Consider the following 18,878-nt stretch of genomic DNA (forward strand, 5'->3'; position numbering starts at 1 on the left):
TTGACTCATCAATGTAGGTATCTGAGGTATTTTTTTACGTTCTTTTCTCGCCTATAATTTATTGCAACACGGGCCTAAGTTCTTGAGTCATTATAGGATAAGAAACAAGCGGTGCAGTCGCACCAGATATTGATAGAGGCAAGCTGGCAGGTTGCTGTGTGTTCTGAGGTTGTTGATTAGTTGCTTGTGGACCTGATCCGCTCATCGTGATAGTTTGCTGCGCCATCGTGACGATGGGTGGCGGTATGGACACCGGTGCCATTGAAACTGCTGCAATAGAAACAGGTGCGACTGTGGCTATACTTACTGGAACAGTCGCAACACTTGCGGTAACAGTACGTAACGTTCCAGCTGCTACTGCTGCATTCACCATTTGTTGAGGTGTTGGAGCTTGCGATGGTGGAACTGTATTTGTAATGGTCACTGCTGGGACTGTAACTGCTGTTACGTTCGCAGTTCTTTTTCCAGACATTCTTAACTGAGCATTTTGATCCAAGAGAAACTCATTAGTTGCTGTTAAGTCACTAACCTGTGTAGTTTGAATAACAAGTAGTTCAAAAGATAATTGCAAGGAGAAATTAAAATGGTACACTCTATATAATAAAATAGTTATTAAACGTTGATTCAATTAAACTAACTTGTTTTTTCAATTCTTCTATCTTTTTCCGTAATAGCGCATTCTCATCTTCCAAAACAATTGCCCTAGCTTCGTTGCGGGGTATCACGGGATAATAATATCCTGGAGTAACTGGTTGAGCTGTATGTTGGCCAACCAACGGCGAAGCTTCGAAATGGACAACTGTTTCACCGGACACTATCCGTCTTTTTGGTTCAGGAGGTCCTATGTAATCAGGGGGGTGTGAAGATGCATTGTAGCCATTGTTTGTTACTAAACTATGCTGATCTTCCATCTGCCAGTGAAAACTGTAAAAATATATAAGCATATAGTTAGTTAGTTGTATGTTCAAAGTTATAATGTTCAATTGTATGTAAGTTATAATGTTTAAAAAGTGTACACAGCATTGTGAAACATTCTTTTCAGTAGTTATTATGGAAGCTATATTATAGTTAACAAAAATAAATAAAAATAAAATTCCAGTACTTAGGATGTACAGAATGAAAGTTCTGCAATATGTTTGAAGGTGTGATAGTGACTCTTAAATTTCGAAAGTTTTATCTGTAATTAATTTGAAAATTTAAATGTGACACCATGTACATTCCCATATTTCGCAAAAGAACAGCTTAAATACGCTCTTCGAACTATTATTCGACCAGAAATTCGTGCTAAAATACCATAGTTGTTAACATCTATCTTTTTTTGCACACTCGCGTTGCAGTTCAAGTTTCCGGGAATACAAAACTGCATGTAACTAAATCGTGAATCATAAAATTTTGTCATCATTTTTGCATTTGGAATTCGTTTAAAAAAAAAGATAGGTGTTCCATATTTCATTGGTATAATTTAATTACAAGCATTTATATGATGCGTTCGTACAAGAACGAATTGAATGAACCAAACCGTTATGACCTGGACACTGTGTATATATCCTCATTCATAATGCTAAAGGAGTGTGCCGGGTTACATAACAGGTTGTCTATTTATATGCAGACATTTATCCTCCACTTAGTCAGCTGAAATTCTATTTGGTATTCGAAGTACATGTACCAATAAACATTCTTTTCTCCCACGGAGACGCATTTACTGACGATGCACGTTTGAATAATGTTTCACGCTAAGAAAAAAAAAAAAATCCTGAGCAGTCTCGGCCGTTGATACACTTACTTTCTATCCTCTTCGTATCTACGATTCTCTCCGTTACTGGTACCATTGAAATTGTGCTGCGGCCTGGACACGCTGTGATGGGAAACCGCGATTAAGTTATGCTGCGGTTCCTCGTTCTTCCAATGCCTGAACTTGCAGTTGGTCCTCTGGCAGCTGCCCTTGATGAAGTCTTTGCACATTGGATACTCGGGCTTCTCATTGTTGTTTTTTAGCCTAGTTAAAATATGTGCAGGCAGCTCCCCGGTCGCTCTGAACCTTTTCTCTTCATTCTCGGTGCAATGGAGGAATTTGCATCCGGGCCAATTACACATTCCGTTTTGGAAATCATGGCAGAACGTGTACTCGTCTATGGGGTCATCCTCCGAACGTTCGTGTAGATATTTGCAACGCTTTCCCCTGTGGCAAACATTCCGCAGAAAGTCTCTGCACACACGGGTGGGCGACACATCGCCGCTCGCATTCAGTGCACCTGCTATCTTGTCCACTAGCCCGCCTCTCGCACTATCCGACTTTCTTTTCAGCTTCTTCATCGATAATACATTGCGATTATACGCTGCAACTATAAAAGAAATCATTACAATGCTGTAATATAAAAATTAACGTGGGATCAATGAAAAAGCACAATAATACATCAATGGTATTATTTGTGCTTCTGATTTCTATCTCTCTAATCGACCAGCAATTGAAAAGACGCCATTGACGTTAATACTTTACATGCCAGCACTTACTCAACAGTCTATTAAAAATCAGTGATTCAGAGTTAATTGTTCAACATCCTGATAAATTCTTTAAAAGCATTTCCCGAGATCACAATCGAATAGAAACTTATTGAAAAAAAAAAATGATTAATATTTTTCTTTTTAATATAACACATCATTTGAACGTCTGTTAATAAGTTTAAATAATTTAATAATTTAGTAGATACGATGAATTGAACATGGACCGTACAATTGGAAAAGCGTTTCAATAAGTGAGAGCTATTCTCGTAAGCACAATGTAAATATTTGCTACATAGATGCCTGAAATAGGTAATTACTTACTATTAGGTAATGATAATTTTTGGTTTTCAAGTAATGAGCAACTTTTGCTATTAATGTAATACAAATTTGAATATTAACATCTGCTATGAAAACATTTCTCAAATAAATTTGTTTTATTCGATTTATTGTCGCACAATTAGATTTATTGTAATTTAAATAATACAATGAAGTACGCCTGTGTCTGTTAATCACTGGAACAAATAAATCATTGAAAACTTTAGTTGTTACAGAAGCTTCGACTTATAGCATAGGATCACAGTTTCACATTTATCAAATACATTAATGTTGTGCCACGGCGCCTAAGTCGAGAACAGAAAAAAAAGAGAATTGGTGCGTCGGTGAACATTCGGTGTTTTTGAACAGGTGAAAACAGTAAAAGGCGTTTCCGTTAAGTTAATTTTTATTTTTTTTTTATATAATGACTATTACATGGGTAGTAAGATTATATCAACAGTTGTTATGTACAGTATTATTCTTATTTGTATAAACCTTCTCGATCTTAATATAATTTCAATCTGCCAAGAAAGTAACGCCCACAACCAGTAGGCCAATGTCCTTTTTTGGAAAATTGATTATACTTTATAATTTTCACGTGTATGGATCAATATTTATGACATCGGAACAGGACAGAAATAGATCGAGTAATGGCACTGTAACTAAACTAATTAGGTTTGAGAAAAATACGGATAATTTCAATCGTATAAAAAGAATCAATAGAAAAGTATAACTAGAACTCCTTTTTAGATATAGACAGATAGCTAGGCCATTTTTTTGCGAAATCGTTTAAAACACCGATTTGAACGAAAGTCATACTCGAAACATTCCCACTGAAATATCGTTTTGTTTTGTATCTCAACATTTATTAGGTCGTTTGTACGGATATGCTTCTATTTTCATGCTACCAATAAAGAGAGGAAACAGTGCAAAGTGCTTCGATAATTCCTACGATACAGTCACAGATTGCTAATTTGAAAGCAGCAAGAATCATCGAAGTACCGGATGCATAACGAAACAGAAATTCGAGAAATGATTAATAAAATAAAATACATTAAACGTCGAATTTTTTTTTATCAACAAATTATTTTTATATATACACAAAACAATATAAAAAAACAGCTGCAATTTGAAATCGATGAATGCTAACATTTAAATAAATTGTTTAATTAAGTTAACGAATTTACAATTGATTCGCGAAAAAGGAAAGCAGAATAATTCGATCTTTGATCTTTTAGAGTTATTTCTTTGAGAAATGAGTAATAATAAATAGATACTAAAGAAATCGAATTACATACAATGCACAAGTATATTCCAATTATTGAAATAAATATCGAGAGTATTCCTCTTTTTTAAAATTCATAGCTTGTTAACGCTAGACGAAATAGTAAAAGCAAATTCGTTAAGATAGTGAATACATCGAGAGATCTTTTTTCTTTATAAAAATTGACCATCATATATAAATATTATTTGTAATTTATATAACAAACATCCAAGTCGCTGGACATGCAACATTGGAAATAATTGCAAAGAATAATGACGCAAAGTGTGCAGTATAGTAAATATAGATTAATACCATATTTTAGGAAGATATGATATTGAGATTGGCAGCATGTTGAACATTTTATGTGGTTTCCCCTATATTTCGCCTAAAATGGTAACATGTTAAAATGGTAACATGGCATATTTCTGCTTCACCTCTGTTATCTGTTAGAGAAGATTCTGTAATTGGTGCTTCAACAATTGTATCGGAAAAATATATACAATTCTTATTATACTTTGTTCATATAAAAATGTTAGAATTTTTGTTGAAACTACACACCTCTTTCATTTGTCTTGCTTACTTGAGAGCTTTTTAACAAACTATGTTTTAGACATTTCATATCTTTATCGCAGTACTACCAATACAAAAGGAAATACAATGTTACTAGTGAAAATTATATGTACATATGATACCAGAGCAAATATGTTAACGGACACCTAATGATGTTGAAAACAAACCACACTGAATTTTGCTAAAATTTATCTGACAAATGAGATACTATTGGACGGCTATAGCCGGTGTGTCTGTCAACATGTTAAAATATCTTTTGTAGTAACACCCATACTAACATAATTGCGATGGGTGCTACATACTGTATTGGTACAGAATAGGTTGTGTTTAATAAATCACCGCATTGTGTTCTAAGAGCTGTATACTTCTTTGAGAGTTCTGCCTTTTCCTCAACAAAGGTATTATATTTCTCCTTTAAAATGACTAACTCCTCATGCAACTCTTGAATTCTTTGAGATTCATTCTTGGCACGATAATATAATTTCTTCAATTTCTCTATTACTTCTTCAGGAGGTTCATTAATTAACCAGCCTTTCAGAGTTTCTAACTCCATTTTTACTGCTTGTTGTGACTCTAAGTTATCTTCCAGTTTTAAAGAATCTAAAGAACTTATTAAGGCTTGTAGTAGGTAGTCTCTTGTGAACAAAGTTTGCTGTGCATCACTTTTAGACATAGGTTTCAATGTTTTAACATAATCTCCCTCCAAATGTTCTCCATCGCATTCTGCATTCAATTCAGTGCTGTCTTTGTCTCCTTCGTCCTTCTTCTTGTGCTGATTAGCTTCTATGGGAACAGACTCGTTTGAAGATTTACTGCTATTCATACTTTCAACCTCAGTTTCTCGTTCTTCACTTTCCTTTTTCTTCAAAGTGGCCTCGAGTTGATGGGAGGCCTCCAATTGATTACTATTTTCTTCGCATGCAAATCGTACTTCCATTTTATAGTAGGGTACAAACATTTCTTCTGCTACTACATAAGTAGGTTCTTCTCTTTTTATTTCTATAACAGATTTCTCACTTGTATCATCGCTGGTAATACTGCATACATCATCTGTTGCATCAGAATTGGTATCAGACTCTGAGTTAATATCTGTATTGTCTATATTTACATTTCCATTAACCAATGTTTTTCGAGATGGTGGTGGCAAAATATATTCTGTTACATTGTCATTGTTAGACAACGAATCATCTAATTGTTCTTTTGTGAAGGAAATATCAGAATTATTTAACTGATTTGTATCAATGTCTTGTGAATTAATTTGATTATCCTGTTCATCTTTCAAAGGACATAAACTAGATTCCATGTCAATCTCCATGTTATTTGCTTGTATAGAATTCAGTTTATTAAGAATAATGTTAATGGCTTCGATTGGATTTTCTTCATCCTTTGTTTCCAAGTTGTCATCTGTAACTTTTTTTTTATTCATATCTTGCAAAATCTGCATATAATTTCTGAGGGCAGTGATCTGTTTATAAATATTAACAGAATCCAATCTGGAATTACGTAACATTGCTTGTAGACATTTCTCAATTCTAGATTGATCTTCAAGTCTTTTTAAAAGTTCTTTCTTCTCTTGCTCTACATTTTGCATCATATCTTTCATTTTCTCTTCAGTCTCATTCAATTTATTTGTAGTTTCCTGAAGTTTTTTCTGCGTGTCTGAGTATTTTCTACTCAGCATTTGAAGTTCAGTTTGAGTATGCTTTCCTATGTTATGAAGACTCTGACACTCCTCTTCCGTTTCATTTAAACGTTCTTGTAATTGAACTTGTCGTTGAGATATCTCCAGTTTTTCTTGTAATAACTTCTGTAATTCTTCTTTTGCCGCGTTTTGGTATTGTGCTTTTTCTTCCAGAAGTTTTACTAACTCATTCCTAATTTTATCTTCTGTATAATTTTTAGAATAAACACTCAATTGGCTTTCAATAGTCTCTACCCAAGACAACAGTCGATCTTCTGCTATCAGTGCTTGCCACGACTGATTAGCTACTATCCGAGTATTTGCCACAAGCTGCTGAAGGTATCCAAGCTTAGATTGAAGTGCTTTCTCTCGTCTCGAAGCTTCTTGCATTACTTGGTTCAACTTATATAAATCCTCAAGGGAAACATTATTAACGGTCGATGGAACCGATGTATTAACACTAGCCTCTTTTTCATCAGGCAAATATAATTTTAGTGTTGCTACTATACACCCATGTTTAAACTTTCTTGCATTTTCCATCACATCCACTCCAAATTGCACTATATCACCCGAATGAACTTCTTTAGGTGCTGATTCCAAACCGGCAGCACTAAGTCTCTGATTATTAATAAATGTACCATTACTACTATGCGTATCTTGTAAGTAAAACTTCCCACTGGAATACCACAACAGTGCATGATTTCTGGATAATACTTTACAATCGAAGATTGCATTATTAGGTGCAGCAGTAGCTCTTGCTACAGAACGACCAATTTTAACTGGTTGTTCCAATGTCAGTGTACGTTCCTGAAAAGGATGGGAATTCTCTCGGCAGATTAAGACACCTTTGGCTGTCATTTTATTGTTCTGCGTAGCGTTTATATTCTGACCGGCAGGAAAACTGGCATTTTGTACCCATCCACCACTGGCTACAACCATAGCCGATAAAAAAACTATTACCACACCAAAATAAAAAGCAAGGTTGAAAATTGAAAGTCACTCGTTTAGTGTCATTGAACGTGGCTGATGTGTCAGTTTATCACGGTACTGTTTATTGTTTACACGGGATCGCGGAATTCAACACAATTACCATTTATAGATTGTTCGAGGCGTAAGATATGTCGGGATAGGCGTGACATACGAATTCACATGTTTCCGCGACAGAGAAAAAAATTCTGTTGTAACTCCAACAGTCTTCTATAATGTTCCTTTTACTACTTGTCATAAATCGGTTCGTAGGAAAGAATACAATTACACTGTATTTGCAAATTAATCAGCTTAAGAACATGTGGATCGACGGAGTTCGAAAATCCGTTGGCTCTGATTTTCCTCGGAGTATAATGAAAATGAGTCTTCCGTACGATTTAAGCACAGCGAAAAGATATGTTTCTCTGCGCAAGTAGCGGTAAGCGTACGCTTTCACACTTTCGTCCTTCGCACCAGTTTCCTTGCACTTTAAAGTCTTCAATTGTACGTTCGAGGAGGTTCATTCGAGAATCATAATACACTCGATGCCGTGATCAACACCCGAACACGATTAAAAGAACAATGTTGCGATCAACTGAACAAATCCAGACCAAAAATATTGTTCTCGGACTATTGCATTACTGTATCGAGATACAAGTGGTCCACGTTCCTGTAACTCAATGCTCTTCAGTTCCGCGTTTCGCTGTTTATCGACCGGCGGCAGTATAGTCATCTATATGAACACAACGGTGTAGCAAATTCAAACGTAGGTATACTTGGGCGTGCTACATCACATCGAATAGTTGAGATATAAAAAGAAGTAATGTATTGATAATTGTATCTTAAAATGTCAACAATAGTTTATTAAAAGTGGCTTAATATAATAAAAGCTACCGTATCTTTTTATGTAAAGTAAAACAGTAACTTTGCAATGGTAATGAAGAGGGGAAGCTAAACGAAAATTTTTTGTTTACGAGAAAAGATACAATATTCATTCAAAGTAAAAATGTAATAAAATAGTAAAATGATACAGAATTTTATTCGTTTTATTCTATTTGATCAATATTATTTACGATATTACTTTTATAGAAGACGAATAAATTTGTTATGAATGTAGACTAAAATATTGATATATCTACTCCAGAGTTTTTATAAAATGCACATTGTGTTAAATTTTTATACTTTATTTTCATCATAAAATTAAACGTGTATGCTATAAAAGCATTTGTTTTCTCGCAGATATTAATGGACATTGTTCATCGCGTCAGTGAGCTCAGATAATTTGCAGAAGAGTGTAATAATGTTGATATAAAAAAAGCTATCTTTCAAAAGTTACCCTATAACAAAGACAGAATAAAAACAACTTTACATATCAGGCATTTATTATGCTTTTAATACTATTAAGATTTAAGTCTTGCTCAATAAAAGTAAATACGATTTATATATAAAATTAACATTTAGCTATTTTCAGCACATAAATACATGCAGGTGCAATAGGAATGGACTTTCATGAACTGTTGTAACATTAGAACAGATACTATTGTATACTTAATCCACAAATTGAAGCGAGACCAGAGAACAGAGTTTTTAATTAATTATTTGTTGCCATATATGAACAACATTTTTGCAAAAAAAAACTTGACGGCTGATTTTATAATTTAACTAACTCTGAGTCGATGTATACTTAATTACATAAATATTAATTATTAATATTGGGCAATACAAAAATAAACATATATCGATATTAACCGCTGCGTGAATATTGCACAACATTAATATTTCGAAGTATTGAGAATTTTGGAATAGATACTATAAGAAGCGTTCTTATGTGAAAACATATGAAGGTCAATGTTTTTTGAGCGACTTACTATACATAACAACGTTGAGAATAACCTAAAAGTCTATAGTGTTGTAAATTTCACAGTATAAAACGTAGTTTGAATAAGTTATGATTTAAAGAAATATTAAACAAAATAGAAGTTTTGTTGAGTTTAATTTGGCTTTATATTATTTCTAGTTTTATTTCAAATTATGTTTCATATATTTATATGTAAGTACATAACCACTCATTGAACATATTTTTGATAAATCGATTAATTAACATTTTGAATTGTGACAGATACTTACATTCCATGAGTTTTAATAATATTTATAACAACGTCAGTTTTAATAAAAGTAAGAAAATACAAATAAAAATGTCAGATGATGATGATTACATGTCAGATAAATTTTTGCAAGGTACTGATAAATCTAGTTCGTCAAGTCTTTTATATAGACATGCAGATAAAAGAAAACTTGATCTAATGAAAAAGAAAATTGAAATGGAGACGAAAATGAAAGAAAAGAATTCTGTAAAATATATGGAACAAGAAAAAAGAGAAGAAGGTCTATCTTCTGCTATTGCTAGTGGCAATAAAGGTTTGTTTTTAAATTTATATTACATACACTTTTTTGTTTGCATAATTTTATATCTTTCTATAATTTTAGGCTTTGAATTACTCATGAAGATGGGATATAAACCTGGTCAAGGAATAGGCAAAACTGAATCAGGGATAACTGAGCCTATTGGTCTTGATGTCAAATTAGATAGGCATGGTTTAGGAAAAGGTGTCAAGAGGAAACAAATAGAAAGTAAAAGCAGTTCGAATAACAGCAAATTAGACAGTAAATCTATGAAAGACTTTCGTGGCAGAATTGCACAAAAGAAAGCTGAACAATTGTCTAAAGCAGATTTTTATAAAAGTCAAAAAATTTGTGAACAGTTGGATATGCAACTAAATATAGAAAAGCCTGAGGAGCCATGGTTTTGGTTACCTCAAGAAACTGAGAAGGATACAGATTCAGAGAATGAAGAAGAAGAGGAAGAAGAAGACGAAGTCAAAGAGCTTTATCAAATTAATGAGAGACTAGGAATTCTTATTAAATATTTAAGACAAAAACATTTCTACTGTATTTGGTGTGGAGTAGCATTCGATAACGAAAATGATTTATTAAGCAATTGTCCTGGAGATACAAGGAACGATCATTAAATATAAATAGTACTATGTTCAAATGAAAGGGTGTAAGTAATAAAAATAATACACTAAGTATGTCTCTGTATTTTTACCTGCATCACATATTTTAACAATCCTGTAAGAAACCATATAAGGTATAAAAGGCTAAGGATCTAGGTAATATTAGTCATGTTACTTTGATACAATCACCTACTGTGCATTGAGACATAAAAAACCCATTAGATTCATGATGCAAAATACTGAAAAAGTAATGTCCCCAAGAAGGAAAAAATCCAATGCTGTATAGAGTAAAAGCAGGGGAAAGTATCCTGATACTATTATGCTATTATATCCTAGCAGGAGTTCAACCACCCCTAGTCACTGTATGTTAGAGGGAAAGCTACGTATAAAAGCATCTGTTTGATTTCCTGTGCTTTCATTTCAGTAAAGTTCTTTGACCACATCTGTATCGCATTAGAAAAAAGTCAAGCAAGAAAGCAAAGATCAATTAAATAGAACAATTAAGATGATTAAATTTTTAATGGTTTCGTTATTAACTGCACTTGTATTTACTAGCAGCACAGTTTCTCAAATGATAGATGATGAAAGCTGTGAAACATTGCAGTCAGATGTACATATTACAAAAGGTCATTCTTTAATAAATTATAGTATTTAACTTAAAAAACGAGTAACTTAAAGAAATCTTTTTCTTTTTTTCAGATGAATATGATGAAATAGGAAATTTGAGAAGAACATGCAGTGGTGATATTCCTGTCACAAAATGTGAAGGATTTTGTAATTCACAAGTGCAACCCAGTGTTGCAAGTACTACAGGTTTTTCGAAAGCAAGTACAAAGATGCTGTAAGCAAAAATTTATAATGTAAATATAAATTGAATAATCCTTTTTTTTTCTTACTAGGAATGTTATTGTTGTCGAGAAAGTTACTTAAAGGAGAGACTAATTACATTACATCACTGTTATGATGCGGATGGCATAAAATTATTAAATGAAGAAGATAGAATAATGGAAATCAAAATACGAGAACCAGCAGACTGTAAATGTATTAAATGCGGCGACATATCTCGATAAATGTAATAAAAATATGAATAAATAATAATGCGAATTGTATCTTAAAATTATATAACAAGAAATATAGGTCTTAAAATAAAATGGAAGTTACAAAAGAAACTCGTAATCAATAATTTCCCTTCTCCTTTAGATTTATGTTCTACTTATGAATAAAATTATTTTAAATTTTATACATTAGTTAAGTTTTGAGAATTAGAATTGGATAAATTCAGTATTAAAAATAATTAAACATTAGTTAAATATTTAATTAGTCACACTAAAGTAAAATTGAAATAGTGATTTCAAATTATATAAATTATTTAAATTTTAAAATAAGATTACGATAGGTTTTATAAATTCAATATATACTATATTCTTGGAGATTGCATACTTCAGTGTTAATCATGTTAATGATGTTGACATATAGTTTTTCAATGATTGATATAAATCAATAAACAAAGTTATTACAGAATAAATAAATTATCTCAGTTATTAAAACATAATGAAGACAAAATTTGATATAGAATTAATTTAATACTTTTTCTATTAATAAAGAATTGATGATTCTTTTGTTAATAGAAAAAATTATAAAATAATGTAATAAGTTCATCATGAATATGCAGTTGCTAATATGATACATATAAATTCTTAATTATTTTTGTTGTATAAAATATTGAAATATCTCAATATTCTAACTTATTACTTCAATCTTATTTAGCTTTGCTTATATTTTCATAGAAAATATGTTTATATAAATAGTAATGAGTAATTTGAGTAACAATAGTAGCTAATACGTTTTATATAAATTATATTATCAATATATTTCTTTTTAAATTTAAACACAATGAAAGATCTGTACACAATAAGTTAAATTTCCATTCATTACTATTTTTTAACAGTTCCTAAAATTCTTATAAATTTATTAAGAATACTTGAAGATACCTAAATCATTAAAGTAAATTTTTATCGATCTATTTAGTGTGAAACATAATAATTGTTCTGTAAATTTTTATTGATCTATTTAGTGGGAAATATAATAATTGTTCTTAGAACAATTTACTTTTTATATGTATGTTGATTAAAATAACATTTATATCTACATTGACTAGAAAAAATTAATTTCAACTGTTATTTATAATTTAATAGAAAAGGTACTTATAGCATCATGTATTTATTTTTTGCCCTATTGCAGTTAGCATAAGCATCTGAAGGGAAGGGAGAATACATGACCACCTACAAGGTATAAAAGGGTACAACATGAAGTCTATAAGCTCAGTAAAGTACTAGATTCAGGAGGAAACGTATCGTGCTGAAACTATGTTCCTGTATCATACTGGTAAATGTGAATAGTTACACTATCGAGATTCTTATAAAGGAAACAATATTGCATTTAAGTGTTTCTTGCAATAGACTCCATCTATAGTATAATTTATATTTGATAAAATACAATCACACAAATATATATTAAGACATTTTAGATTGTTAAAACTCTCTTGATGTATTTATGAGTATACACAGAATATAAATTAAGTGAATCTAGTGCATATAAACATAAGTTCTTTTTGTTTCTCTGTTACTTACGGATGCAATAGCAGTTGGTATCTTAATATGCCTTCTTTTTGGGACTATAAAGGCAATTGTTGATGAATGTCAGGCCACACCGGTTATTCACTTTTTGCAATATCCTGGATGTGTACCAAAACCAATTCCCAGCTATGCATGTAAAGGACGTTGTAGCAGTTACCTGCAGGTAAAACATAATAAGAAAAATGTTTAAAAAAACATTTATTTTCATTGTCATTATATGGTTAACCATTGATCTAAAATTAATTAATTTACCTACACTAAAGTAGTATCATATATTTATTAAATACTACTCTATGTTACTACTTTATACAAGCTATATATATGTATAACCCATATAATAGTAATATAGAAATGATTTATTAAAATTTACACAATGTTTTGTATGTATTTGTCATTACACCATTTGTTATTGTTAAAAATGTGATTTTGAGAAACAGTTTTATATTCACGGTCGTTAAGTTCTACTATAATTTTATTTAGCTGCATGTATATAAAATAAATTTTGAAATACTTGGTATGAATGAACATCGATTTAGTCATACCTGTTTCTACAGGTGTCTGGATCAAAAATTTGGCAAATGGAGAGAAGCTGCATGTGTTGTCAAGAAAGCGGCGAAAGGGAGGCCAGTGTATCCTTATTTTGTCCAAGGGCTAAACCAGGCGAAAAAAAATTCCGGAAGGTTAAAATATTATCTCAACTGAATCACAGGGTCTTGAAGATGTAGGATAAATGTGAAAATTTAATGACGCGTTATCAAGTTAATAACTTGCACACTAAAATCAAGAGCAAAGCTTGTGACACCACGAGTTTTCTACAGCCATATTGTTTTCATCTAACCGACCAGTAGGAAACGCATAAAAAATGAATATTGCGCGCGATTTGAATTAGATTATCTTTCGTGATTCGTTTGTCTAATAAAATTATTGATTTCATCTGCTATATTAATATCTAAAAAAGTGAAAAGTATTTTTTTTTGTAGCCTTTAAAGTTAATATGTACAAAAGGAATATTCCATGTGAATGTTTTCACAGGTAATTACCAAAGCACCTCTGGAGTGTATGTGCAGACCGTGTACTAGTATAGAAGAGTACGCAATTATTCCTCAAGAAATTGCTGGATTCGCTGACGAAGGACCATTCACAACATCTGCTCATTTTAGGAGATCGTCTGACCTACAATAAACATTTTTTTGACTATATGCTGATAATAGTGAATGGAATGAATTGCGGAGAAATATTTATTTGCTTGATATTTAAAATTATAGACGTCAGAAACATTATAAACATTAAAATATTATAATTGTATAGAGAAATTGAAAATATAAAAAATGTTTATTAGAAACATAAGCACAATAGTGATGTAGGTAACAAACAATTGTTTACCCTTCTTTGTGTGTAAAAATTGCTTAAAAAAACATTTCCATTTATTATTCACCAATAAAAAAAATTGATGGTTGTTTAAGAAAATAAGAAGAAAGTTTACTAATATTTTGATGGGTGTACATCAGAAGTCTTATTAGTTTGTTATAAATAATTTCAGTTATATTACATACATATAAAATAACTACATTGTAATAAATATACAATATAGGATATTACGCATATCTAGTGTTTTGAAAATGCGTATTCATGTTACACATTACGATTATAATTATTGCATCTTAACGGTATGTTGCAGCTCATTACATCCTGTCAAGTATACATTATCTACAATCTTTAAATTTCAAGTGCATCAGCTAGTAATTTTAGTTTTAATTCTTTTAATTAATTTCGTTCAAAATCGTATGCTTATAATTCGTTATTATAGATGTACTTTTTACGGTTATGAAGATAATATACGAATGGTGTTACAAAAAAATATACAGATTACTTAATTCAGTGAATATTTCATCTTCGGCGTTGCGATCGATGCATCTAGACAGGCTTATATTCGAGAAAATAATCAACAACAGTTTGACATGGAGTTCTTTTTTATTTTTTTTGTATAGATATGATTTATCATAGAAGTTATGTGTATTTGTGTATCGTGTTCTGGAGTCTTTTTTAGTGATATTTTATTTATATTATGTATATGTATATTAAGGTAGACGTAAGTACACGCAGATATATGTATAAACAGTTAATATACGTGCGTGTCCATACGTAAATTGTCGGCACGTTAACGCTGCATGCACGTGCAACAATTTCGCGACAGCGCAGCGTCGCCATTGCCTTTTATTCCTGCGATCTGTCCATTTTCACTTACAATATTTATTTAGTAAATATTTACAATGTTAACCTTTTTACTTGCAAATCATTTATCGACATGTTTCCAACAATATTTTTTTTTTCATTTTAATCATATATATAAATTATCGTAATTTTATTTGTTTACTGCTTTTCGGGCGTGTTCCAAATTTCATCTCATCGAATGATAAATTCCACAATACAATAGAATGAAACCCTTCAAGGAGATGAGTCTGAAAGATCGTTAAATGTTTCTCGTATTTTTCGCATACTTTTTTCATAATGTTTATGTTATTTTTTACAGTGTGAAAAAATCAATAGCGATGTACTTTTTTTCTTTTTCTTCACCCTCCCTTTACATTTTTTCATTCTTCTTCGTTTGGAAAAAAAATATTCTCAATGTTTATTTTTCACATTTTTAGTGGCAAAATTGATTGAAGTTAAGTAAATAATTCGTTCGATAGACCTGCCTTATTAATGTTCTTTCAATTATTTAATGATCCCATGGCAAAATATGCTACGAATTTGGAATGCAACAAGTTGTATACCGGGGGTATACGAAACCGAAATAAAAATGATTAGACTTTTGAGAATAAGCTATAACGAAATTGTTACTACAAAGGGAGTGTTAAGACTACCACTTTATGAAAACTAAGTATGACCTTTTTTATAAATAATTAAGCATAACATGTACACATACATAGATGGGTATGTATATGTACGTAACAAACATCGAATATAATTATTCAGAAAATTTATAGCCCTTCAGCAACATTTAGTTCATAAAAATTATGAAGAGCAAAACCTTGACTATTAAATCTAGTATTCATGAAGGACTAAATGAAATGTACCTACATTTAAAAGTAGCCGAGTATATTCCATGTTCTCGGTACGAATCAATAATTACAGTTTCTTAAATAAGGAGAGTATATTTAATAACATGAGAAACATTAGACAAAAACAATGTAAAATTGTTTCCTAGAATTAAATAAAAATAATCTTTCGTTATATAACTGCACTCGAGTTTACCTATTTCCTTTTCGTATGTTTAATAGTATATTCAAAGGAAATGTATTTTTCACACTGTACTTTAAATTAGTATAACAATTTTATACAATTTGCTACGGCACCTGCCACCCATGTTACATGCAGTCATTCCATCCCACGCACTATAATCTGTTCTTTCAATGATTATAAATAACTAGTGTTAAAAAATAGTAGCGCCTTAATATGCACACCATTTGTATCCTTCCGTTTACTAGTTTCAACATAATCTACGAACCCTATGTTTCGTAATGTTATGTTACACATTTCACTCTCATTCTTTCTTTTCTTAGTTTACGAACGTGTTTTTTTACCTTTTCTTACAATAGAATACATTATAAGTTCGCAAAGATATAAATTAGTAATTCTGTTTATAATCGTTAGAATAATAGGAAGAACCATCGCCCTTTTATCAGACTTGGTTATTAATAGTTTCCTTCTGCTTACTTTTTCAAATTTAATTTACGTAAAATTGACCTACTTATACACACCTGCGATCTGCAATTCGTTTTATCTAAGCCATACAGCAAACACGTTTTGGTCGCTTCATGGGTATCGCTAGGTGAAAATATTCAAAGCGTTCTTGATGTCTCCAATACTCAAGCGTAAAAGAAAAATCAGAAGTTTCAGTTTTATTCGGGCGATATTCACAAGCTGCAGTGACGCATCTTTCGTAAGACGTATAAGAAATACGATAATGTTCTCAAGTTGTTTTTTTTTTGCTTTATTTAAACTTTAAACCATTTCAATGAATTATATATAATAATTATCTTGCATTTACTTTTGTATCATAATTAATAATTAATCTTTATCTTCATTATGTATAGCGGCCTCAGCCATTGTGTGTCCGTTTTTTTTATATGACATCCTTCTTTTTATTATCGTTCACTTCTTGTCCATCGAAGTTCTAGACTATATTACATAAACCACCGCACTTATTATCACTCCATTGTTTTTCTTCAATATATACCACGTTTTTTTTTTTAAAAAACTGCAATTTGATCTCACTTCGCGTATTTTAACGGGGGAACGTATATTTAAATCTTTTTAACAGACGATAATGCGTCCGACCACGGTATCGTCAACAACGATCTTGATTCACGCCTGTTGACAAGTCTTCTACACTTGAAGCGTCGTCAGCTTCTTGTAAGCCAGTGAAAAACGATGTCAGCGCCATCGTAGCAACACCATGCCACTCGCGTTGGGCTGGTTCAGGACTCTTTTTCCACGTCAGGAACGCGTCGCTCGAAATTATATTATAGTCAGACAAATTTGTCATAATGTTAAACAGGATTCCTACAAAACAAAAAAAATTTTAATATAATTTATCCAATTGTAATAGTTTATACTTTTGTTCCTTAATACACTTTCATGCTTTTGTGACTTACCGGATGGATATTGTAGTTTGTGCAAATGGATTTGAATTGCATAAAGACATTGCAATTCCAAGGATTCACTTGCATCAACAAATCGACGAATTAATTGTTGCAAATTAATAAAAAGGTCTGTTTTTAAACACCATTTGTTATTGGTTGGTTCTGGAAATAGAACAAAGAAAAGTTTATAATTGAGATATTCAAGAAAGATAGTGTAGAATGCATGGCATGTAAATATGATAATTGACACGTACCCATGGACGTCTCTAAAATGGCAGTCGTTAATACTCGAATAAATTCAGGTTCCTTGGCTCGATTACCTACATTTGTCTGGGGGAACATAAACAAAATTGAGCACATGCTATTATGGTAAAATGTGAATAATTATATCGTGTACACTTACAATTATCCAATTACAAATGTCATCGAAACTACTTTCTTTCATGAGTCTTTTAAGTTCATTGTGAATTTGTTGTAACGTGGGTTGATTACTAGTTGAGCCTTTGGAACTATTATAATCACCAGTACAGAAATCCAAGTTCTGAAAATTATGACAATAAATATATTTTTGTTCACAATGTTCATCAAATGGAACAGTTTTAATAAATAATACAAATATAATCTTACATAGTCTTCAACAATTTTTTCAACTTTTTCAAGATTTGTATCAAGTATATTGCTCATCTGAAGTTCACTTTGGTCCCATTTATCTGCGACCCATTTGGGTCCTTTAAGTCGGCATAGTTTAGATAACACTTCTCCAAGAAATTTGCCTACATATCCTCGACTTCTCAAACTATCGAATATAGGTCTTAGTTCTTGTAGAGGGAGTAAATCCTCTTTTATTGGATCCGCTGCAAAAAGATACTAAAGATTAACAATAATTTTTTAAAACACAGTAAACATATTTGACTCTCTAATATCAGGCCTGTTGAGCAAAAAAAACCCGCATGGAAATACCCTATGGTAAAGAATATTCATCATATTATGTAATAAGTTTTTTGTTTTTAGAGAAACAACTTAGACAATATTGTATTTCTATACTTACATAATATATCTGCCAAATATAACCATATTTTAGGTATATCCAACATTAATTCCTCGACTATTTCCAGTATTTCAATGAACCTAAAAATTAAACACTCTTAAATATACTCAAGAAAAATAATTCTCAAATCATTTGCAACAAGATTTAGTTCAGTATCCTTTTGGCTTAATATGTAATATTCAGCATGACAATTTCCTCTGCATAAAAATCTCATCATTTTATTTTTAACATATTGT

At 31.4% G+C, this 18,878-nt stretch overlaps 5 protein-coding genes across 10 annotated transcripts in view; 2 read left to right on the forward strand and 3 right to left on the reverse strand.

Moving 5' to 3' along the window:
- Window positions 1-58: 58 nt before the first annotated feature.
- LOC143259348 (zinc finger CCCH domain-containing protein 10) lies at window positions 59-2,313 on the reverse strand. The gene is made up of 3 exons (XM_076521019.1): window positions 1,784-2,313; window positions 639-924; window positions 59-529 (listed from the first exon to the last, which is right to left on the reverse strand). Exons 1-3 carry the CDS (start codon window positions 2,311-2,313, stop codon window positions 59-61), a joined length of 1,287 nt encoding a protein of 428 aa, XP_076377134.1.
- Window positions 2,314-2,888: 575 nt separating this feature from the next.
- Window positions 2,889-13,629, reverse strand: Slmap (Sarcolemma associated protein). 2 transcript variants are annotated; one of them, XR_013033116.1, is made up of 4 exons: window positions 13,491-13,629; window positions 12,943-13,105; window positions 4,394-8,031; window positions 2,889-3,014 (listed from the first exon to the last, which is right to left on the reverse strand). XR_013033116.1 is itself a non-coding variant. In XM_076520851.1 (3 exons), the coding sequence occupies exon 3, from the start codon at window positions 7,269-7,271 to the stop codon at window positions 4,896-4,898; it is 2,376 nt and encodes a 791-aa protein (XP_076376966.1). In that variant the 5' UTR covers window positions 7,272-8,031; window positions 12,943-13,105; window positions 13,491-13,629; the 3' UTR covers window positions 3,206-4,895. The 2 variants fall into 2 exon arrangements, 1 of the variants encoding a protein (XP_076376966.1); XM_076520851.1 differs by lacking the exon at window positions 2,889-3,014 and having other exon boundaries at window positions 3,206-8,031.
- On the forward strand, window positions 7,927-10,877 carry LOC143259314 (G patch domain-containing protein 11). 3 transcript variants are annotated; one of them, XM_076520869.1, is made up of 5 exons: window positions 7,927-8,064; window positions 8,538-9,348; window positions 9,418-9,716; window positions 9,786-10,359; window positions 10,737-10,877. In XM_076520869.1, exons 3-4 carry the CDS (start codon window positions 9,431-9,433, stop codon window positions 10,325-10,327), a joined length of 828 nt encoding a protein of 275 aa, XP_076376984.1. In that variant the 5' UTR covers window positions 7,927-8,064; window positions 8,538-9,348; window positions 9,418-9,430; the 3' UTR covers window positions 10,328-10,359; window positions 10,737-10,877. The 3 variants fall into 3 exon arrangements, with proteins under 3 accessions (XP_076376984.1, XP_076376985.1, XP_076376983.1); XM_076520870.1 differs by lacking the exon at window positions 10,737-10,877 and having other exon boundaries at window positions 9,418-9,473; window positions 9,537-9,716; window positions 9,786-10,387; XM_076520868.1 differs by lacking the exon at window positions 10,737-10,877 and having other exon boundaries at window positions 9,786-10,387.
- Window positions 10,805-14,295, forward strand: Burs (Cuticle-tanning hormone bursicon). The gene is made up of 6 exons (XM_076520876.1): window positions 10,805-10,938; window positions 11,012-11,136; window positions 11,212-11,366; window positions 13,000-13,111; window positions 13,503-13,628; window positions 13,981-14,295. The coding sequence occupies exons 1-6, from the start codon at window positions 10,818-10,820 to the stop codon at window positions 14,128-14,130; spliced, it is 789 nt and encodes a 262-aa protein (XP_076376991.1). The 5' UTR covers window positions 10,805-10,817; the 3' UTR covers window positions 14,131-14,295.
- Window positions 14,296-14,900: 605 nt separating this feature from the next.
- Eif4g (eukaryotic translation initiation factor 4 gamma) overlaps window positions 14,901-18,878 on the reverse strand; it is a 44,340-nt gene continuing 40,362 nt past the window's right edge. For all 3 annotated transcript variants that reach the window (XM_076520846.1, XM_076520847.1, XM_076520845.1), the window contains exons 20-25: window positions 18,643-18,722; window positions 18,222-18,448; window positions 17,998-18,135; window positions 17,849-17,924; window positions 17,607-17,756; window positions 14,901-17,514 (exon numbers count right to left, since the gene is read on the reverse strand). In XM_076520846.1, coding sequence (XP_076376961.1) covers window positions 17,300-17,514; window positions 17,607-17,756; window positions 17,849-17,924; window positions 17,998-18,135; window positions 18,222-18,448; window positions 18,643-18,722 — 886 coding nt within the window. In that variant the 3' untranslated portion in view covers window positions 14,901-17,299. The remainder of the gene's footprint in view (window positions 17,515-17,606; window positions 17,757-17,848; window positions 17,925-17,997; window positions 18,136-18,221; window positions 18,449-18,642; window positions 18,723-18,878) is intronic.

The sequence above is a fragment of the Megalopta genalis genome, chromosome 4 (genome assembly GCF_051020955.1).
Source record: "Megalopta genalis isolate 19385.01 chromosome 4, iyMegGena1_principal, whole genome shotgun sequence".
Classification (NCBI taxonomy): Eukaryota; Metazoa; Arthropoda; class Insecta; order Hymenoptera; family Halictidae; genus Megalopta; species Megalopta genalis.

Coding starts and splice junctions, on each gene's coding strand:
- LOC143259348 (XM_076521019.1), bottom strand. CDS start 2,313: ATGAAGAAGCTGAAAAGAAAGTCGGATAGTGCGAGAGGCGGGCTAGTG. Junction 925..1,783: donor AGATACGAAGAGGATAGAAA/GTAAGTGTATCA, acceptor ATATTTTTACAG/TTTTCACTGGCAGATGGAAG. Junction 530..638: donor TAGAAGAATTGAAAAAACAA/GTTAGTTTAATT, acceptor CAAACTACACAG/GTTAGTGACTTAACAGCAAC.
- Slmap (XM_076520851.1), bottom strand. CDS start 7,271: ATGGTTGTAGCCAGTGGTGGATGGGTACAAAATGCCAGTTTTCCTGCC.
- Burs (XM_076520876.1), top strand. CDS start 10,818: ATGATTAAATTTTTAATGGTTTCGTTATTAACTGCACTTGTATTTACT. Junction 11,137..11,211: donor GTACTACAGGTTTTTCGAAA/GCAAGTACAAAG, acceptor TTTTCTTACTAG/GAATGTTATTGTTGTCGAGA. Junction 13,629..13,980: donor GCGAAAAAAAATTCCGGAAG/GTTAAAATATTA, acceptor ATGTTTTCACAG/GTAATTACCAAAGCACCTCT.
- LOC143259314 (XM_076520869.1), top strand. CDS start 9,431: ATGAGTTTTAATAATATTTATAACAACGTCAGTTTTAATAAAAGTAAG. Junction 9,717..9,785: donor TATTGCTAGTGGCAATAAAG/GTTTGTTTTTAA, acceptor CTATAATTTTAG/GCTTTGAATTACTCATGAAG.